General features: G+C 35.8%; 1 protein-coding gene across 4 annotated transcripts in view; it reads right to left on the bottom strand.

Moving 5' to 3' along the window:
* Nucleotides 1-21,657, bottom strand: part of taok3a (TAO kinase 3a) — a 62,823-nt gene that overhangs the window by 7,140 nt on the left and 34,026 nt on the right. For 3 of the 4 annotated variants that reach the window (XM_026244895.1, XM_026244899.1, XM_026244906.1), the window contains exons 2-13: nucleotides 19,142-19,352; nucleotides 17,910-17,981; nucleotides 16,548-16,649; nucleotides 16,341-16,386; nucleotides 15,568-15,664; nucleotides 13,933-14,046; nucleotides 13,751-13,842; nucleotides 12,843-12,936; nucleotides 11,800-11,881; nucleotides 6,316-6,483; nucleotides 4,253-4,438; nucleotides 2,854-2,988 (exon numbers count right to left, since the gene is read on the bottom strand). In XM_026244895.1, coding sequence (XP_026100680.1) covers nucleotides 2,854-2,988; nucleotides 4,253-4,438; nucleotides 6,316-6,483; nucleotides 11,800-11,881; nucleotides 12,843-12,936; nucleotides 13,751-13,842; nucleotides 13,933-14,046; nucleotides 15,568-15,664; nucleotides 16,341-16,386; nucleotides 16,548-16,649; nucleotides 17,910-17,981; nucleotides 19,142-19,276 — 1,323 coding nt within the window. In that variant the 5' untranslated portion in view covers nucleotides 19,277-19,352. Of the gene's footprint in view, nucleotides 1-146; nucleotides 707-2,853; nucleotides 2,989-4,252; nucleotides 4,439-6,315; nucleotides 6,484-11,799; nucleotides 11,882-12,842; nucleotides 12,937-13,750; nucleotides 13,843-13,932; nucleotides 14,047-15,567; nucleotides 15,665-16,340; nucleotides 16,387-16,547; nucleotides 16,650-17,909; nucleotides 17,982-19,141; nucleotides 19,353-21,657 lie in introns of those variants that run through there. The other variant, XM_026244913.1, reaches the window with a different exon arrangement.

Below are 21,657 nucleotides of genomic sequence, written 5' to 3'. Positions count from 1 at the left end.
AAGTTGCAATTGTGAATGTTACGCATCTAAACATTGCCTATGTGCATTTTCTATATCTAGAAGGTCATCGAATCCACTAAATATAGAAATTAAATCAGAAAAACCCCACCGTTCCCTTGATTTCTGCAAATCCCCGGAAGACAAACCTGGAAAAAGGGCGTGTCCAGATCAAACTGTTCGTTGAGTTTCTCGTAACTCCCACCTGAATTCCTCAAGCCAAACATGTTGGCGAAATAAACCACCCGTGAGAACATTGAGAGTCGCCTGCATTACATCCCCCCAAAAGCACTCGCTCAAAACCCACCGGGAGAGAAAGGGAGAGCGAGAGAGGGATGGGGATAAAGAGAGAGGGTGAACACTGCTTCTCCTCTCTCCTCGCAGGTGCGCCGGGAATGAATGAGGTTCTCAGAGAGGCCTGGCCCTGCGCACGGGCTAAGCAGTGTTTAGTAGGCCAGTCACATGAGATGCCTGTAGATTTCCTAATCACCCTGAATCAGTAGCCCCACTGTAACCGCAGTCACCAATCCAATCGCTCGCAGCCCAAATGTCCCTATCGGCCACACCAAAGGGACATGTGATAACACTAAGCCCTGGTGGCACAGGAAGAATGGGATGCAGTGACAGAAACACTTTCAGGTTAAAGGTGACACAGATGGGCACCTTAACTGGGTTCACATTTAACTTCTGACCAAGTCAAATCTAAATACATGCTTACATTTTTTCTTTTTTTTTTTTTAATAAAAGTTTGATGGAAACAAGACTTTAGAAGGCTTTTTTTATTAATATGTTTTGGTACTTTTTGGTACTATTTATTAATAATTAAGATAATTATGCAAAAAAATCCTTCTACAATATGTAGAAGCTGCCTTCTAAAGCAGCATCGGACACATACCTCACACAAAGAGTGCACTGCAACAAAGGGAAAAATACATTACCTAAGGTTGCAGATGAGTTAAGAGAAATCATATAAATGAACTATATTTTAATAATAAAATAATTTAGGTACTATGTAATCTAAGGTTAGGCTTTTTTTCTTTTACTATCATTCAGCAAGGATGCATTACACTGTGCAAAAGAGTAAAGACTGTTATGTTGTTATTCTTGAGCAACAAATCAGCGTATTTAAATGATTTCTGAAAGATTATGTGGCACTGAAGACTAGAGTAATGTCTCCTGAAAACATTTAACAATATTAACGTTTTTCTAAAAGATCAAATAAATGCAGCCTGAAAAAAAAAAAAAAAAAAAAAAAAAAACTTAAAAAAATGATCCCAAACTACTGAACTGTTGCATAACTATACATTTATTAGGGAATCATGATTCCGTTTGTCAACAGCTAATGTATAACTCTATTGGAATCAATGATGAGGACCACACAAACAATTCTCCTAATGTGAACACCAGAGTAAATCTGCCACTTATGTACTGGCCCTGACAGAAAATCACATTTGCTGGGTACAAATAATGGCTTTGTCACAGGTTTAAAAAAAAAAAAAATTTGAATTTGACTTAGAGTACTAAATTCTTATTAGTAACAGTCATTATGAAATCAGTCACAAAAGCATACCCGTGGAACTTTGTGAATGATGATCGTACCTATTCTGCAGAAATATGACTTATCTAAGAGTTTAAGAGATTCCATGACTGTTAGGACGTGAACGTGGCAGTTTATGTAGGGAGCAGACCGCATGGTAGTTCACTAGGCTTTAAAAGAAAGCCAAGGATCCAATGTAAACTGTGAGCGGAAAACAACAAAATGAAAACTGCTTGAAAGCAAAAAACTAAAGAAACAAAACGTGGGATATCACGAAATACTAAATACAAAATTTTCAACTGGTAACAAACCTCTTTTCTGGTGCATCCAAGACACTCCAGTTGCCTTTTTCATCTCTATAGTTTTGCCAATACATCCATATATCAATTTAATTCATTTATTCAATATGTCTTCAGCCTCACCTTCTGCCTTTTGTCTTCCCTCCTTTCTCACTTTCTTTCTACATCTCAACCCCTCCTCTACGGCTTTCAATATGAAACACAAAGAGATTCTCTTTCCCTGCATAGCCCAGATTCTTGAGTCTCATACTACACACAACAGTTAAACCCGTATCAGTAAATAAAAAGTGCACACTTGATTCCACCACCAAGTCGATGGAAAAAAAAATACATAAAACTGTGCACCATGCCCATAAACCCACTAAAGCCACACTCCTTTGTGATCATCTGAAATGATAGATGAGTGTCTGTAGTATCAGACAAAGTCCACAGCGGTTGTCTGCCCCTAGAGGGTGCTCACGCTTCAGAGAAACGGGGCCGAAACAGGTGACATCATCCTTTAAACCAAGCATACTGCGATCAACTACACTGCCTGCCCGTGATCTCCATTTATTCATCAATTAGGGTGGAAGTGGTTGTATCACAATAGATTATTTGCATGCTTAATAGCATAATGAATTCTTTATTTGTCGTAAACGTCTGACATTGACAAAAAAGGGTCGATTTTTTTCCCCAAAACCCTTCAGGAATGAGAATATCCTTTTGTGTTGGATCATAACGTATTAACTAATAGTAGACAACAACACTAATGACTCGTGCGAGGAGTGCAGCTGGCTATTGACTGAATCACGTTGCCTTGACAACAGACGTGAGAGTGAAGGAGAAAAGTAGGACCGTTTTTGTCTTGAACCGTTGTGTCAAATAAAGAGAGGGTTAAACAGGAAAAGAAAGAGGCAAAGACCTCCGAGAGACAGAAATGACCGCAGTGTATTAAAGCAAAAGCATGAAAGAAAGAGTAAAGCAGGACAGGAGGGGGGATGAGAGGATGACAGTAAGGATGATGTCATTCTTTTTCCTCACCAGTGAGGCTGACTTGATGGTGGCGAAGCGCTCACGGTTTTTATAGTTATGAGCCGGAGCTCTTTCCGATGAGGACGGATGCAGGTCCGACCGGTGGTCCCGGTGAGGAAGCTCATCAGGGATATACTGATGATCCTGAGGACAAAAAGCACATAAAACCAGTCAAGGATTTGGTGTCACAACATAATCTCTTGAGGATTTATCCGAAGCGACTTGCGGTCCATTCAAGCTATGCATCTTCCCTATCAGAGCCGCAGCAGGAGTTTTATTTGCTGTTGCTGTAGGATCAGCGGAGACGTTTCAGCATGAGGATATTCAATACCAACAGACTCACTACCCTAAAATATCTTCATTAATTGACCCACAAGTTTAGTCCAACTAAAGCATTCATATTCCTGAGGACTTTGTCTTCTCTCAGTGAATACAATGAAGTACAACATGTTGAAGAGCTGCTCAGTTCCCCTAAAGTCTTTTCCTGCATGCTGATGTAATTTCCTTGAGGACAGGAAGTGCCAATCAGTCAATCATGTGTGTGCAAGTGAATGTGAACTTCCAAAATCACACACTTTCAGAGAAAGTGCTAGAGGAAAAAAAGCAAAACAAAATGTGTCGTATCTATTTTAAAAGCAATTATTTTTTATGTCAATATGACTATAAAAAACAACAACAACAACAATTATTATTATTATTAATGTTGCCAAATAAAATATTTAATATAATAAAATCAAATAATGTAATATTTCATTGAAAAATAAGAAAAATAATATTTTAAAGTATAACTGTAAAATTATAATATTAATGTTCATGGATGTTCATATATTTATTTAATTAAATTGCAGCCTCTGTGATTTGCTATTTGCGTTTCTCTATCTATAACGGTTTCGTTTTTTTTTTTTTTTTTTTTGATTAATTGTGAAGCCATAGTAAAAACGTTGTCATTGACTTTTGACCCTTATGTTCTTTGACTATGACATACTTGCAACAACTGCTAAAATAATTCGCCCGAGTCTTGTTAGACAATTTAACCACAAGAAACAACTATTTTAGTTCCTATAACACTTACTTACTATACAGTATATTGCGGTCTCAAGCACATTTGGTGAACTTTATATTTTAAGAGAACATTAAATCTAATATTAACTTTAAGTATAACTTCCCTGTGCCCTGAAAGACTGTGTGTACAATTAAAATTGTAACAAGCCAGTCTTCTGGAGAATTAAATAGCTTGACTGAGAGAGAAAAACATAGGAAATGATTTCCAGGAACGGTCTGGAAAGCATATGTTCTATTTTTGTTTGTCAGCATCCATGAAAGTATGGTAAGTAGGTATTTAAAAACTAAAAATAAAAAAGGACTGCACTGCATTTTAAAAGTTCTGGACAGTGTGCATGTCTGGGACCTTTTTGTGGTGCGTGGAAGACTCGAGGGTGCTGTCGTAGTCGTGGTGCAGCTCGGAGCAGGAGTCATCTGGCACCTCCTGCAGGCTGTTGACGCTGCTGCTCTGACTGCCGGTGCTAACAGAGGTGCTGGGGATGGAATGATTACTGCCCAAACTGTTCATCTTACAGCCTGCCTGATCTCCATCCTGTGGAAAAGACACAAAAAAACCCAGATTTATTTCAATTACTAAGAACACTTTACAACAGGCCTTTAATAGCAATTTATTTGTTAAACAGAAACACATTCACATCATTACTGAAAGCCCTCCTGCCTTAAAGGTACAGGTTGTAGGACTGCCACTAGAGGGCGCACTACCAAACCAATAACAAAATAATCGCGTGGTTTGATGACGCTAAGGAGGAGCGTGGAATTATGGGATTTGTTGTCTTCTACCCAACCGCTGACGGCCATCGATCAGACGGAAAGATAAATCATGGATTTAACGCGAATTCAACGATATGCGCGAGTAGATTACTTACAAAGTCAATACAAAGGAGCGATCAGACTATGGATCAAACGCGTCCACGCACGGGACAAGAGATGCGATGCCCGGTGTTTGGCGTGTATGCTTGTTGATCGTTATAATAGCATACTTTTTCTGTAACGATATGAATCAAAACAACTCACCTTTAGAGTAAAACAAGCGAGATCGGCATCTCTTTCTAGTTGAAGTTTGTCTCAACGCTACTTTCGCATTTGTCCACGACACTATTGTCGAGTGGTTTTTCTACGTCACTAAAGGCGGTTACAAAGGGTAACTGATGTCATTGACAGGCGACTGCACTGCCCCCTGTCACTGTTTAGAATGGGAATTTTCTCATGATTTACAAGTAATTGAAAACATTAGAGATATTGTTAGTAATCAGCTGGACAAAATATATAACACTAGCCTAGTGGTTTTTGGATATTTTATTGTACCTTTAATAGTTCAATGTTGTTAAAAAAAAGTGTGTAGTCCTACCTTTAATGTAGTTCAAGGAAACATAGTTCCATGTACTTTCGTTGTAATTCAGTAGTCTGCATTACATCTTTCATAAAATATAATAGTATATAGTTGTTCTGTATAGTATATAGTTCAGTATAAAATCAAATTTTGCATATCTACACTTAAGTTTATTATATCTTCACTATAGTTCATTAAGTTACTACATTTATGCAATTAGCAGATGTTTTTTTAATCCTAAGTGGCTAAGACAGTTTATTATAGTATATTGTTATATCTCAAGTTTATTTCAATTTGGCGTCGGTAAGATTTTTATTTTTACAATAAATTTTTTCTCTTATTCTCCACCCAAGGCTGCATTTTGTTATTCAAAAATATAGAAAAAAATTAAAATAAGTAATTTTATGAAATATTGTAACAATTTAAAATAATGTTTTGGTTGGATTTTAGTAAATTTTAAAATGTAATTTATTCCTGTGAAGGCAAAGTTTAATTTTCAGCAGCCTTTACTCCAGTCACTGGAAACCAATATACATGTTGTTCCAGGAATCAAAAATTTGAGATAGATTTTAATGTATTTATTATGATTATTATTTAGAAATGCAAGCATCTTTACTTTTACTTCTGATAAATGTAATGCATCCTTACTGAACTATATAGTACCTTCAGTTTAGTTCATTAAGGTTGAAAATTCAGTCTAGTACTGTATTTGATACAATATATTTTTACGTTAATTATTTAAAATGTAGTCGAGTTTAATTATCTCTTCAGTCTAGTTGTGGCCCTTTTGTGTCTATCCATCCATTATAATGAACAGACTGACTCTAAATCCATCTGTAATCACAATTATTTCTATGATGACTCAAAACTGATGTTAACATGCGGCAAACATGTAAAGTACATTTTTGAGCATGAGAAACCAGTGGCTGCCTCAATTGCAAACCTGTTGTGTAGAACATGTATGCAACAACAGGAAGCACTTTGACCACTATGAAACTCACACGGGCAAGTATGAAGTCAACATGTGTGTATGACACTCAAGGGGGCCTTTCATTTCTCAGAGTATTTCCTGTACCCACCTCCTCCTCTTCCTGAGACTCCCCCATTGGGCCGTTGTGTTTCTCTTGGTAGAGGATTTTTTTCATTTTACGGTACTGCAGGTTGTCCAGCTCTCTGACCGCATCCTTCGTCCTCTGGATCAGATCGATGAGGACCCGTAAAGGACGCTCTCTCCTCACAAACTCATGCTGGAATGGACAAAGAGGACAGAGGGTGCATTTGTGAAATTAATAGTTTTTGCAATTTTTAACCATGCTAAGGCAAATGAAAAGTGGAATATGTGGTGATCAAATGTACAAACACAGCTTTCTGTGTGTAAACGAACTGACAATTCACCCTCAGATTCTGGTTTTTTATATCAATTTATGGCTCGCTAAGAGGAAAATGTGTTTTTATTTGGCCCTGTGTTCACCTGAAAACCGCACAAATTGCATTAATTTCATAAAAGCAAATACTTCAGGAGTAAAATTAAGGGGGTTATTCAACTGGCATGAAATAAACCCACAGTCTCAATCCTCTCAGCATGCCAGATTACTCCTGAATTACGTCATTTCGTGTTTGTCCTCTGCTCACTAGAGGGTGCTCATGTGTAATGTGGCCTTGAGTGGACATATGCCATATGGAGGAGGGTTTCTGACATGGCTGGCTAAATGGGGACTTGATCTCACCTCCTCAATGGAAATAAAAAGACAACGGACTCGGGTTCAAGTGGCTGCATATGTTAACTGGGTTCACAAAACCGTGCTCTGTAAACCACAAACCAAGAGTGTTTGAAAAACTAATTGGTCATGCTGCGGTTCTTTCCATTACTCAACTGGGCCAACTGGGAACCATTTATTCATTTGGAAGAAAACTGTTAGAAATTCCAAAATCCAAATCAATCCCGGTCCGATTCCTCCAAACAGCCACTCTTGAATATTTACGGTAAATCCTCGTTCTGAGACCCTTTGACAGCAACTTTTCCTCTAAAACATGCATCATGAAGATCTTCTTTTATGCACCTACTCTAAAACACTCCCTCTTGCTCATTTTTTGTATTTCCAGTCATAAACTATTCTCATAAATTAGTTTAAAGTAGACTGGTTCCCTGTTTTTGCTTAGTTTTGTTAAGTTAATAAATGTTATTAATTTGACCATATCTCTTTTACTCTAAAGAATAAAGCTTTGTTATTGGACTGTTTGAGGTGGACTAGTTAATTCTTAACATGTATTAACTGTAAAAATAAAACTGACTGATCTAAATTCCACTTTAAAAATGCTATTCATTTTATTTTTCTATTCATCAAAGAACACTGACAAAATTATTTCTTGGCATCACAAGAATAAATAATATTTTAAAACATATCAAAATAGAAATCGGTTCTTTTAAATTGTAATAATATTTCAAAATATTCCTGTTTTTGCTGTATTTTTGATCAAATAAACCCATCTTGGAAGCCTAATCAACATTGAAAGCAATCAAAGGGTTTGAACAATGTTGATAAATGTTAACCACTTGGTCAACATCCATGGAGAGTGATTTGAAATGGAATCACTAATTTAGTTGACAACACATTTAGTTTAAGCAGGTCACGGCTGTGCTGCGAGCGGGTAAAACACTGCAAAGCAAACGGCTCAACCGTTAAGCTCGGCAAAGACAGTAACGGCTAACAGTTAGGCTTCCCGATGATAACATAGATAAGCATTCACCACTCTAAACGGGCATCTGTGACTGACCAGCATGGGAGGAAACTAATCTACAGGATTATCCCATTTAAATGGAGGAAATTACATAATCTGAAGTCTTGCAGAGAGCCAGCTCTAACTGTCAGATCGTGAGTGATATCCACTGCTCGTTCTCAATCGAGGAGACCTCTATAGGTCAAGAATTGAGGTGGATTTAGACCCCATATGAGATTAAGACAGCAGTTGGGACGCAGCAAATGGTGGGAACAGAATAAATGAATGCTAGACTTAGATTAATGACCTCTTTATGGTTTTAAGGAGCTTGGAAGGACAGTCTTGGGGTATTAGACCAAAACTGGGTCAAAATTAATTTCTTTCCCCCAGTTTCAACCTCTGCATGGACTAGGTTGCAGAAAAGACCAATGGCGCCTGCAGCTGTATGAACCATGAGCTCTCAGACTGATCTGAAAAAGGTTTTCCGTGAAATTATCAGTGATCATGCATGACCGATTCAGTAATTATTAGTTTGATTCAGTTTTTTCTTTTTAGGCGAATTGCCAAAACGAGTTCGCAAAACAATTCACATTCGTTCAGACCACTCGCTCACTGAATCATCTGAAGTGGTTTTTCAGTCAGTAATACAATTTTGAGATACACAGAGAGCTAATGTCACTGGAAGAAGTGGATATTCACCTACAAAACTGAAACAAAAGGCTACTTTTTGAGAGGTATTTTTGAGAAAATTCAGCCACTGCTATGTCATGTGAATAAGCAGCCATTCATGTCGAATGTGGGTCCATCTATGCTGTTTTTCAGTTGTTTTCATGTTGAACATGCATTAGATGGATGTCTGTGGTCATTTTATAGCTTTTTGATGCTCTCGGGTTAAATTTTTTTTTTTTACAAATGTACAGTCTCAAGTCTTATATAAGTGCACAATAGATACATGAATACTAGAAATACTCAAGAAAATTAGAAGAATTTTTCAACCAAAAATTTAAATTTGATGAAAATGTACTCGATCTCTGGCTGTCTGTGATATACATGAGTGTGTTTCTTCATCAAACAAAGCTTTTATGGTTTATGGACTTGTATTTTGGCCAAAAATGTCTTACTGATGGATGCGTTTCATACAAACACAGATTTTCACTTCACAAGATGTTAATTAATGGACTGAAGTGTCATAGTGGATTATTGTGATGTTTTTATCAGTTGTTTGGACTCTCATTCTAACGGCACCCATTCACCACAGAGGATCCATTGGTGAGCAAGTGATGAAATGCTAAATTTCTCCAAATCGGTTCCCATTAAGAACCATCTCATCTACATCTTGGACGGCCTAAGGGCGAGTACTGTACATTTTCAGAAAATTTTCATTTTTGAGCTATTATACTACAACTTCTGAATTTTTACATTGAATTATAAACATGAGCATATAAGGAATAAAAAAAAAGTGGCATTTTTCTTTTTGTGTGTCGTTCCAAAAAAATCTGATGAAATCCTCAAGGCACCCATGGAAAAGACGCCAGGATCCCATTCCACCCCGGGCCGCCCCCCATTGTGAGGTTGTGCCTGAAGTGCATGTCTAGAATCGACACTAAGCTCTCAGGGCTAAATGGGATTACCTTTGACCACCATTCAGATCAACCATAACCTGTAACATGCACCCACACAAACAAACACAAACAATGCACAAACAAACAAACAAACAAATCACATTGGTAGCACTATCCCTTAATGATCATGTATCCAGAGCTTCCCTGAAGCCAATAATCAACCATATCCCAACTGTACTGCTACATTCTATCACACATTTATTTTGGTGATGATTTAAATCCATAAGCCTCCCACCACAGCACGATATCACGAACATTAGTCACCGCGCAGCAATATGTCCACCTACAGCCACAGTGATTCGGTTGAGAGAAAGTCATGGTTATATTAGTTACGTTAGACACACACAATCAAAAATTCCTCCTGCTTTTATTAACCCTCCAAGGATGTAGTTGGCACAGGAAGTGAGCAAATGAAAAAACAAAAAGCAGAATGACATAGTCTGTGGGTTGAGCGCTTGGCTCTGCACAAGAAAATGTGTATGTGTGTGAGTCAGCAGGCATGGATGAGTAAGGAAGCAATGAGGGCAGGAAGTATTGACAGATATGGTGAAGAGGAAGTGCACTAACCAACTGCACAGGGGCGTCTTTATCTCTGCGAAAGTGCAGATATTGACGTTTTTACAAATTACACATGGGTTTGGGAATGTGTGGGCAAACGTTACTAAGGCGGTTACTCTGTAATCAAATGGACAGCAGAGTTTCCTGTGCTACAAACACATCACTACAGTTTAACTAACTTAAAAAAACAACAACAACTAATGACTGCTATACAGCCAGTTACAGAAACACTGAGAATGTACACTACAGGTCAAAAGCATGGAGTCGGTAAGATTTTTGAAATGTTTTTGAGGCTGCATACATTTGATAAAAACACCGTAAAAGCAGCAATATTGTTAATTCATAACTATGTTAAATAATTTTTATTTTTTAATATTTTAAAATGTCATTTATTCTTGTGGTGGCAAAGTTGATTTGTGAGCCTGGACCACAAAACCAGTCTTAAGTGTAAATTTCGATATTGAGATTTATACATCTGAAAGCTGAATAAATAAGCTTTCGATTGATTTATGGTTAATTAAGATAGGACAATATTTGGCCAAGATACAACTATTTTAATGTGTGGAATCTGAGGGTAAAAAAAAAATTCTATATATGGAGAAAATCACCTTTGAAGTTGTCTAAATGAGGTTCTTAGCAATACATATTACTAATGGAAAATTAAGTTGTGATATATTTAGTGTAGGAAATTTACAAAATAACTTAATGGAATATGATCTTTACTTAATATCCTAGTGATTTTTGGCCTAAAAAAAAAACAAAAAAAAAAAAAATAATAATTTTGACCCATACAATGTTTTATTTTTTTTGTTGTTGTTGTTTATTGCTAAAAATATACCCCAGCGACATAAGACATTTATATGTGGATTTAATGCTCAAACTTTTATTATTATTACGATGTTGAAAACAATGTTGTGCTGCTTATTATTTTTGTGGAAACAATGAATAATATTTTTCTTTGATGAATAGAAAGATCAAAAGAACAGCATTTAAATGTATTTTAATTTATTTTATTTATTGGTAATTTAAAGTAAAACTCTAGTCTTTGATTTTAATGTCTCCTTTCTGATTTAAACTAATAATTTCTTTAAAAATTATGTAATGAAATGCACAATTTACGAATGACAAATTCCAGAAATACAACACTTGAATGTTGAAATGAAATGAAGCTTGTTTAGCTTACACACACCGCTAATTTATGCTTTACAAAAAAACAACTCTTGAAGACTGCTAAGTCGGTCTATTATTGTGACTGTATCCATTTCTGTTAAACCTGCTCATAAATGACACATAAAAACAAACTCTGGTTTAACACTTTGCAGACAGTCTCTTCCTGTGTAATTCTGTAATTCTTTGCCACAATCAGCTCTAATGCAGACATGACCCTATGCCATTTATCAAAGGTCTCACTACGTGAGATCAAGCTGCATAAGAAGTTTACATTTCTGAGCCTAAAGGTAACGATCCATGTGTGAGTATCACATGAGTATTTCACCTTCCCCCAGCAAGTGTGTTTACAAAGTGTGTTTGAGAACGTGACTCAGAGTGGGAATGAATTAACAGTATTGTGTGGGCACTCACAAGTCGTGCTTCAACTTCGATGAGCAATTCTTCTGAGTGACTTTATACTGTATGTGTCAACACTGTGTGCATGGGATTACTCACCCGCAGGAGTTCTGCTGAGGAGGGTCTGTCCTGAGGAATTTTTAGTAGGCAGTAGTCAACGAAACTCCGGAATGCATCCGACCTTCACAAAATACAAACAACAGTTACAGTATTAGGCACTTCTGTAATGTTCAAATAAATTACAAACACGCTTGAAGCAATATTTACAGTAAACACTGAGTGTGTTACATGTTAATAAATGTTTTTAAAACAAAGCATAAACCGTTCTTACACACTACCATTCAAAAGGTTTGGCAAGTAAAGATTTTTTGCTGTTGTTGTTGTTAAAGAAATTAATACTTTTACTGAGTAATGGTGCATTAAATTGATCAAAGTGACAGTAAAAGACATGTATAAGGTTACAAAAAAATTATATATTAATTATTTTACTGTCACTTTGATCAATTTAATGCATATATAAAATTCAGTTTTGCATCACAGCAATAAATTGCATTTTAAAATCTATTAAAATAGAAAATGGTTATTTTTAATTTGAATAAATTATCACAATATTACTGTTTTCCTGTATTTTAATAACAAAAAAACAGCCTTAAATCAACCTAAGAGACTTATTTGAAAAACATTAGAAGTCTTTATCTTTCTCAATTTCAGAAAAGAGTCCTTGCACTATGAAGTACACTGCAAAAGTATTGCATGTGTAAATGTGAACATACTTCCTCCATATAAAATCTGTGAGTAAATGTGAGACGCCCTCAACCATATGCTGGCCCATTCAGACAGCCTTTCAATTTCCAGATCTATTGACTAAAGGTTATACAGTTTGAAAGACCAGCAGACTTTCATTTTGCTGCAGGTCAAAGAGTTGAGGGGCACTGAAAGTTTGCTTATGCAATAATGCACAAGGATCAGGAATTGTAAAGAACTGGCATTTGGGGTCCGAGTTAATAGCATTACACATTTAAAGTGTGAGAAGAGTGCGTGGTTGAGAGAGTACATATGTTTGACAAGTAGGAGTATATATATACACACATCTATACAAGTGAGTCAACTTCTGTTTTATGATTGTGTAGAAGGACACTCACCAATCATTGGACTGTAAGGAGGGAGAGTCGTTTTGGGCGATGTGGTATAAGGCACTCATAGCATTCATGTTGAAGAGAGGAGGCTTGCGTTCAGCTAGAAAACAGCAGAGGTGTTAAAAAATAAATAAATCATCAAATGTGCCGAAATTTTCAAACCGAAAATTTGTGACATATTACATAGATTGTAAATACATGCATAAGAACATATGCAAATCAGCAGCAGAGTTATTTCAAACATGTCAATATACAGTATAGAGTAAATCCCAGTTTGTTTTGTATAGCATGCAATATAAGGAGCAGCGCACGCTTAAAAATAAAGATACTTTATTGACTGATGGTTCTGTGAGCAAACTTTAACATCCATGGAACATTTGTATTGCACCAAAGGGTCTTTATAATGAAAAAAAAAAAAGATTTCACCAATAATTAAAATAAAAATAAATAAGAAAAATTGTTCTTTTAAGAACAGTTCACCGAAAGATTCATTGGGTAACTAAAAATGGTTCTTCTCCATGCAAACTCCCTATAATAACCTTTATTTTTAAGACTGTGATGTTTCAATACTGGGATGTTAGTTTGCTGCAATGTGCACACTTTTCCAATGTAGTGCAGAATTGAAATTTTTTTTTCCACATCAAAACAATAAAATAATGGAAGAGTGATAACATCTATCTACTACAATAGTAGATAATGATAATAATTATTACACCACTTTCCTCCACTATGTTTAATTAATGTTGCAATAAATACAAGATACAAATGATAAAGACAGCAGTCATTTAGAATGAGTAAAGTGTAGACAAAATAATGGCTTATTGGAGTGGACACAATGCCTCAGAACACTAGAAAAAAATAATAAAAAAGAAACACGGATGAAATATTAAGTTCAACAATATGTAGACACTCACCCAGCTCTATGCATGTGATCCCCAGAGACCAGACGTCCACCTTCCCCTCATACTGACCCTCATCCATGGCTAAAATCACTTCTGGAGCCATCCTGTGTTAAAAACACACACACAATTGTCTAATTAACACCGGTGTATCAGGACACATTATCTTCCTGAACATCAGTATCTGCGGTACTGACCAGTATGGGGTTCCCACGAAGGAGTTGGCAGGAGAGGCAATGGAAGCGGAGCCAAAATCAGCCAGTTTGACCTGACCAGGCTCAGTCAGGAGGATATTACCAGCCTTCACGTCTCTAAACACAATCACAGATACAGAGAAAGTTGAAGTCAGACAGAAGCATCACAATTCCACATTATGCAATGGCAGGGTGAAAATTTAATGAAATAAAAATAAAATTACATAAAATGAGAAATGATCATGACATTTGAACATTTGTTCCAGACTTATACACATTACTCATTTCTTTTTTTTCTTAGTCTTATTTAAATGTTCTCATGTCATATCTGTATTTATGTAATCAAGAACTACTAATTATATATATATATATATATATATATATATATATATATATATATATATATATATATATATATATATATATATATATATATATATATATATTTCTTGTGTTTGCATACACTTAGCAAATAAAGCTCATTCAGAGTATGAAAATAAAATGAAATAACGTCGCAGAGTGAAAATGACAGTAAAAAAATTGTACAGTGTTACTGGAAGCTAATAAAACACATGACCTCACATGTTGTAAAAAAGTTAAATAACATATGGACAATAAATGGTATGATGACATATGCTATCTTGCTGATATATACAGTATGTCATGGATTGGTACTCTAATTATAATTGTTTAGTACTTCGAACACTGAAACCAAAGAGTGCATACTCTGAATCTGAAAATAATATAAAAAAAATTAAAGCAGGCTTCTGGGTCCTGATGCCCATCTGGTAAGGCGTTTTATTTATCTAAGGGGTTCTGTTGGCTTACTTGTAATAAAATGACAAGGAGAATACACAAATTACATTAAGATACTTGTGTTTCTATTTAAATAAATTAAATAAATAGTAATTGATGTTCTAAAATCATGAGTCTGTTTTGATTTAAAAGGTCAGAAGCTATAGTTTAAATGAATTAAAAAAAAAAAAAAACGCACCACTTGTAAATTAAACAATTGAATATATATATATTTATTCATTAATAAGCAATTTTTTCCCAAATGGATTATAAAAAAAAATAAAAAATATGAGGAGCTTTAAAAGAGTTTTAGGATTTGTACAGCTCGTCTGCTTTTAGACCATCTATTAATGTTAAATCCAAATAAAAGTATTAAAGTTTCATCTGCATGTCAAAAAACCCCCCATTAAAAAGACTGATTTTATAACCGTTAATTACAAAGCTTTCAATGTATTCTCATTTAAAAAAAAAAAAAAAACATTTATTAGTTCTAACAAATAAGATTTTGCTCAAAACTGACCAACAATAAAAATAATTTATATATGTATGTATGCACAGTATGTAACGGCACTTGACCAAAATGATTTGAAAAATATCGACAAGACCTTTTTATTTTTAATTTCTGAATAAAAACATCTCTTAGTGGACCTAAAGCAGTACATTCCAACATTTTTTATAGACACAAAAATAGCATTGCTTTATGGTAAGCATATGCTGTAAACATAAAAACCCAAGTTGTAAAGCAATTTGCTTAAACAATCATCAGATAAGGTTTATCTGTCATTTATGCACATTGAGGAAACCGATAATGTATGAACGGATATCAGTCAGAGGGTGACTAACCTGTGGATCATGTTATGGGAATGTAGGTAAGCCAGTCCTAGCAAGGCACCATGGGTAATGGCAGCAATTTCAACCTCTTGGAGGGGTTTCTTGTGAACTGGACCAAAAAAACAAACAAAAAAACTAAATACAGCACGCTTGATGACATCTTATTGAGTAAAACAGAACTGCGACATTTGATGTTGTTGTTATAATGGTGCTCAAAAAAAAAAAAAAAATGGTCAAAAAGAGTAATTCGATGCTTAGCAAACTGACGCTACTCCTTTTAGATACCTGATCCTTTCACAGACAACAAAGATAGAGAACTGGATTAGAACATGGCCTTGAATTAAACAAATGCAGACTAAATTACTCATACAATGACATTATGGCAAAGTTAAACCAGAATGTCTAAATTCCTCTTTTACACACACACACACACACACACACACACACACACACACACACACACACACACCCATACAAGGAGCAATAACTGAAACCAACAGTCTATCATTAAAGCGGTGCATGTTGCCATGACAACATCTGAAGGAAACAAAAACATGAACGCAATGGCAGTTTGGTAGTGACACTGGAATAAAACACAATGGGCTTTATAATGCATCTAAGATGGGGCTAATAAAAGCCTTCAGTGCTGACATGACGGATCCAACAATTACTGTTCCTCTATGTGAATGCATACAGTGCTTACAGTGGGTGTGTGTCTGCAATGTACTTGCATACTTGAGAGTGTGCGTAGTGTGCCCGTGTGTGCACTTCATGTGTGAACTCACCCTCTAATAAGTCTGAAGCAGAGCCGAGACAATACTCCATCACAAGCTGAATGACAAAAGGCAGACGAGAATATTGTGAAAATGAGGCATAGTTGCCCCAGGGAATTCTGGGAATGAACTCAGTCTAAACCAGGTAGTTCTTACAGCAGTTTCCACGGTTCACAAATACATTACTGTATTTATATTCCTCTTAATGGCAGCACTAACCCATGCTGTGTTGTCCTTCAAGTAGCAGCCTTTGTATTCAATGGTGTTTGGATGTCGTAGCTGTTCCAAAAATTTCACCTCTTTAATGATGTCCTGCCATTTCTGAAAAAAACATACACAGTTTATAACATAGATATTTACATATATACATATATGTATTAGAAGAAGGTTTGCTTAATACTAGTGGTCGACCGACATGCGTTTTTTTGACAGCCGATGCCTATATCTTGAAAAGCAGGGGGGCAGATAGCCAATATAAAGCTGATATGATTATTATTTGTATTTTTTATTCTTTTATTATGTGTTTTATGTTCTGTCGCTGTCATTCTGTTGTACTGCGGAGCTTCTGTCACGAAACAAATTCCTCGTATGTGTACATACCTGGCAATAAAGCTCATTCTGATTCTGATTCTGATTATTATTATTATTATTATTATTATTATTATTATTATTATTATTATTATTATTATTATTATTAAGAAATTTGGAATTATTTGACAATGGATTAAAAAATAAGTGTAAACTAAACATACTTATACTTTAGATGACAAGGTTTTTAATCACAAATAAATAAATATTTAATAAAAACATAATAAAAAGGAAGTAAACACTGTAATCAACAGTGTATTCTGGGAAGTTTGTGTGCACTGGGAATCATATTTTTCAAATAAAGCCAGGCTAAAACTCATTTTACACACAGCACACAGAGAAAATGACATGAATATGACAGTGGACAAATGCATAAACCGCAGCATAATTTGAAATTAGGATTTAAATGTTTAAAGCATTCACTTCACAGCCTGACCATCATGCAGAGAACACGTGATCATGCTGGATACACAAACACACTTCACAAGATCTCACAGCTGGATTCGACTAAGATTGTAAGGTTTGTGAAATTAAATGTTCATTATTCATTCAAAGATTTGTTTAAATTATATAAATGCGTATTTGCTTAGATGGCAAAGAAGAAAGTATTATAATGTTTGCCTATTACTAAAAGCCTAATATAAAAGCAATACTTATAATTTCTGTATACATGAATGACTTCCATCCATATTAGACAGAACTGTTAACAATGATGAAGAACGAGTGTGAGGACTGTGCGCGCTCAGGCACTGCCACGCTCAACGGCAGTCAAAATAAAAGTCCCAGCTCGACCACATCAGCTAAGCAAAAAAACCCATCAGCCAATGCAGATATTTTAAAAATGACAAATATCGGTCAATATACCGGCCTTGGCAATATATCGGTTGACCACTACTTAATACAAAAGTGCTTTATATGGAGACAAAAATATTAACACACTCAAATACTTACTCAAACTATCAGAGCTTAAAGACAACAAAGTTTATCACTCACCTCAGTGGTCTGCTTGCCATTGTAGGACATCTTCTTAATGGCCACCACCTCGTTGGAATAGGAGTTTCGGGCCTGGAGGGAAGCAAAACAGATTTAATTTATACTATTTCTGGCTTTTGTATTCAAAAGGTACTTCATAAAAATAAGCCTCATCGATTTCCATTATTGCCTGTAATTACACTAATACGTAAAGACAATATTGTCATTCCTGATATGTTCACATACATATTGTGCATCTTTAAAAAAAAAGACCGTAAAAAAATAAAAAAAATAAAATAAATAAATAATAATAATAATAATAATTATATATATATATATATATATATATATAGTGGAATGTAACCACAAATTAAAATAAGTAAAAAAATAAAACAATTTTTTAAAAGTAATTTATTCCTGTGATGGAAAAGCTGAATTTTCAGCATAATTCCTCTAGGCTTCAGTGTCACATGATCATTCAGAAATCATTCCAATATGCTGATTTGCTGCTCAAGAAGCATTTATTAGTATTTATAGTGTTGAAAACAGTTGTGACAGAAGTGTGTGTTGCAGACATCAGTATTGTCAGTTGCTCTGCATCATGGGGCCAGTTGGCCCTCGCATTTAAACGGAGTGAACATCTGTCTTAAGAGCAGCGTCTCCTAGATATTCTTTCCCCTTGAGACGAGCCCTACATCTGGATGGGCAGTCTGTATGTGAGTGAGTGCGCGTGTGTGCATGCGCGTGTATTTGAGAAAAAGAAGAGAGAAAACGAGGGATTTGCACAGCGGATTCCAGTCTTGCCACAGATTTGGAATCAAAGGCTTTATGCTATTAGTTCTCAGATTAAGAAATGCACAAGAACTTGTCATGAGGCTGCAGTTCTTGCATTTGACAGAACCGTTGCACTGTAGTGCCTTTTCAAAAATGAAATGACAAGCTCCAAGTTTAACTACAGTTAAAAACTGACTGATGGAGAGAATAAGAGGGGGGGGGGGGCTTCATCGAGCTTAGGTATTAAAAACTATTCTGGTCTCTGACGTCTCAAACTATGCGCCTTTCGTCCTCTATAGAACTTGAAAGGAAAAAAAAAATATTACTCGAGCTTAGAACAAAGAATTCAGTATTTAAAAATAGTTGATAAAAAATGAAAGCTTGAAAAGTATAGATGAACAGAGGTTGATCGAGATGCAAATAGCACAATGACATCATCAGTGACATCACCACAATTTCCTCAACATTTCAATACTCACAAAGTACACTGCTCCGAAACTCCCATGGCCGATCTCGTGAAGGTCACAGAAGACTTCTTCCGGGTCATCTTTGAAAAAGAGGTTGGTCGACTCCGGGTCTTTCAGACCTCCTTTCCGCGTGGACGACGGCATCATGAGTTAGACAGAACCTCTGATGTCCACGTGCTTCTGCTCGCCTTCATTCAGCAGGCCCGGCATTTACCTGCTTTGCCTGTGGACAGAAAGGAGTGGGTTAAAGACTGACCGCTTGTCCAGGTCAAGTGAGGGTCATCAGCAGACAAGAGTGACTTTAAAGGTTAGTCAAACCAAAAGTGCAAATTCTTTCATCATTTACTCAGTCTCATGTCATTCAAACGAACACAACTTTTCTTATTTGGAAGAAAAAATACGACATTTTTGAATAGATGTTTAATCATATGTAATGACTTAACGAACCACATCCCAAGTCTTCTAAATTCTAGCGGACTAGTTTTGATGCTTTTATAGTGTGTGTTGTTTTATTCATGATGGAGCTGCCCTCATCTACTGGCAGAATATTGAGTGACCACTGACCAGCTTATTCATTAGAATTTTGCTTTTGTAAATGACAACGAAACTACATATTGTGATCCCATCTACCCTTACAGTTAGAACCCACAATCTTTAACTAATCTGACTCAATCTTCAACTATTAGGCTATAAAAAACACAGCCTCTCACCTCCATGATCCATTTACCAACCAGTGGGATCAAAATTAAGTTGTTGTTGAATATCAAAACTTGGATATAACAAAGAATTTTAATAACAAAGCAAGCGGCCTGCTCAACAAAAAAAAAAAAACTACTACTCAAAATAAATAAATTAATTAATTTGAGCAAAAAGTAGTAAATATAAAATAAAAAAAAATATATATAAATAATAACCAAATACAAAAATAAATGCAAGTAAAATAAATAAATAATAATAAAAACAAAATATAAAAATAAACAAACATTTCAAAAACACACAAACACACAAAAATAACCCCGCAATGTTGTTACTCCAGTAATCATACATTTTCTCATGCTTATATTGGATCACATACCAACAGATGCTAGTGAGTGTAAAATGATTATATACTGTTATGCTAAATATAGGCCTTTCCCATCCACTTAGGCTATACTGTATGCTGTTCCCTGCATGCTTGAACATGCACACGTGTTTGCGATGGTAAACTAATGTGACACAAATGTGTTAGCACTGGGGGTAGCTTGGTTAGGCATCATGGGAAGACAGCTCAACGTCTGGCAGCACTGCTCATCATGCTAGAATGTAAACACACACAAAACACACACACAGTGGCCACCTGCATGTAACACTGCCTACTGAGTCATCAGACATCTGACACACACGCGGCCATTGACCCAGGAACAAAAGGTGCTGAAAGTAGCGTGTATCCAATACAGGGAGGCTGAATACATATCCATCTGTACATTCATTATGAATATGATCAGCATTATTACCCAGGCCAGCACATCTACTATTACCAAAAAACAACCCTATAATTGCCTCTAAAAGTATAGCAGTGCCCCTAAAGTCATTTAGTAGAAAGTAAACTAACAAACATATAAATAAATAACCCCACAATGTTGTAACTACAGAATTAATAAAACAGTGTCAGGTGGTTGGAAGTGTATGGAGTTCTTTTTGTCTTGTGCATCCCAATAAATAAATAAACACACAGGTGAAATCAGGTGAAAAGAAAAGATATATGAGGGACAAATCAAGATAAAATGACGACTGAAGAAAGATTATGAAACAAAACACTTTTTTCTTTCTTTAAGAATAAGGTGCACTGGTAATGGGTCTAGAAGCATTTTTATAAAAAAGTTATTTTTTGATTTAACACACTTTAAACTGCAACGTGTGATGAGTGGGGCGGGGCCGAGAGCTGTGGGAATGGAGCGAGGCAGGTGGAGTGATTTGTAAAATGAGCGACAACTACTCCACTCACCGGTCTCGAGTCCCACGGAGGAGATTGAAAGAAATAAAAAAAAGAGGAGCTACAACCAGGCCTGGGTTTTATTTTGTGTTTGGTTTCGTTTGTGCGCAGCAGTCGTCTGTGAGGGGTTGTCGCGCTGCTTTGCGTTTATTTTATCATTAAAGTTTTGATTTAAATGTCTGCAAGTTCCCGCATCCTTCTTTCCGTGATTATGAAGTTTATAAATTGTTACACAACGCTTTTGGTTTTTAGTGTCCTCTTTTCCTCAGCCTTCCTCAGGCCTGGGAGGGGAGTATACTTTAAATGAAACTCTGGTTCACACCATGCAAATCAAAATGAGAGTGAAAACATGTCCATGTCCATGTCCTACAACCTTTTTGTTATTAGCTCGGATCTAAAACCACAAAAACACTGGACCCTAAAATAACAGAAGAATAGTCTTACCCACAATTCAATTTCATAACCAAAAGTGATGTCCTTTTAGTCCACTGACCAAGTGTGTGAAATCTTACTAATTCATGCCCTGAACTATCCAATTACTGAATGAATACTGCAG

Source organism: Carassius auratus, chromosome 5, assembly GCF_003368295.1.
Source record: "Carassius auratus strain Wakin chromosome 5, ASM336829v1, whole genome shotgun sequence".
Taxonomy (NCBI): Eukaryota; Metazoa; Chordata; class Actinopteri; order Cypriniformes; family Cyprinidae; genus Carassius; species Carassius auratus.
This window is presented reverse-complemented; position numbering and strand designations above follow the sequence as displayed.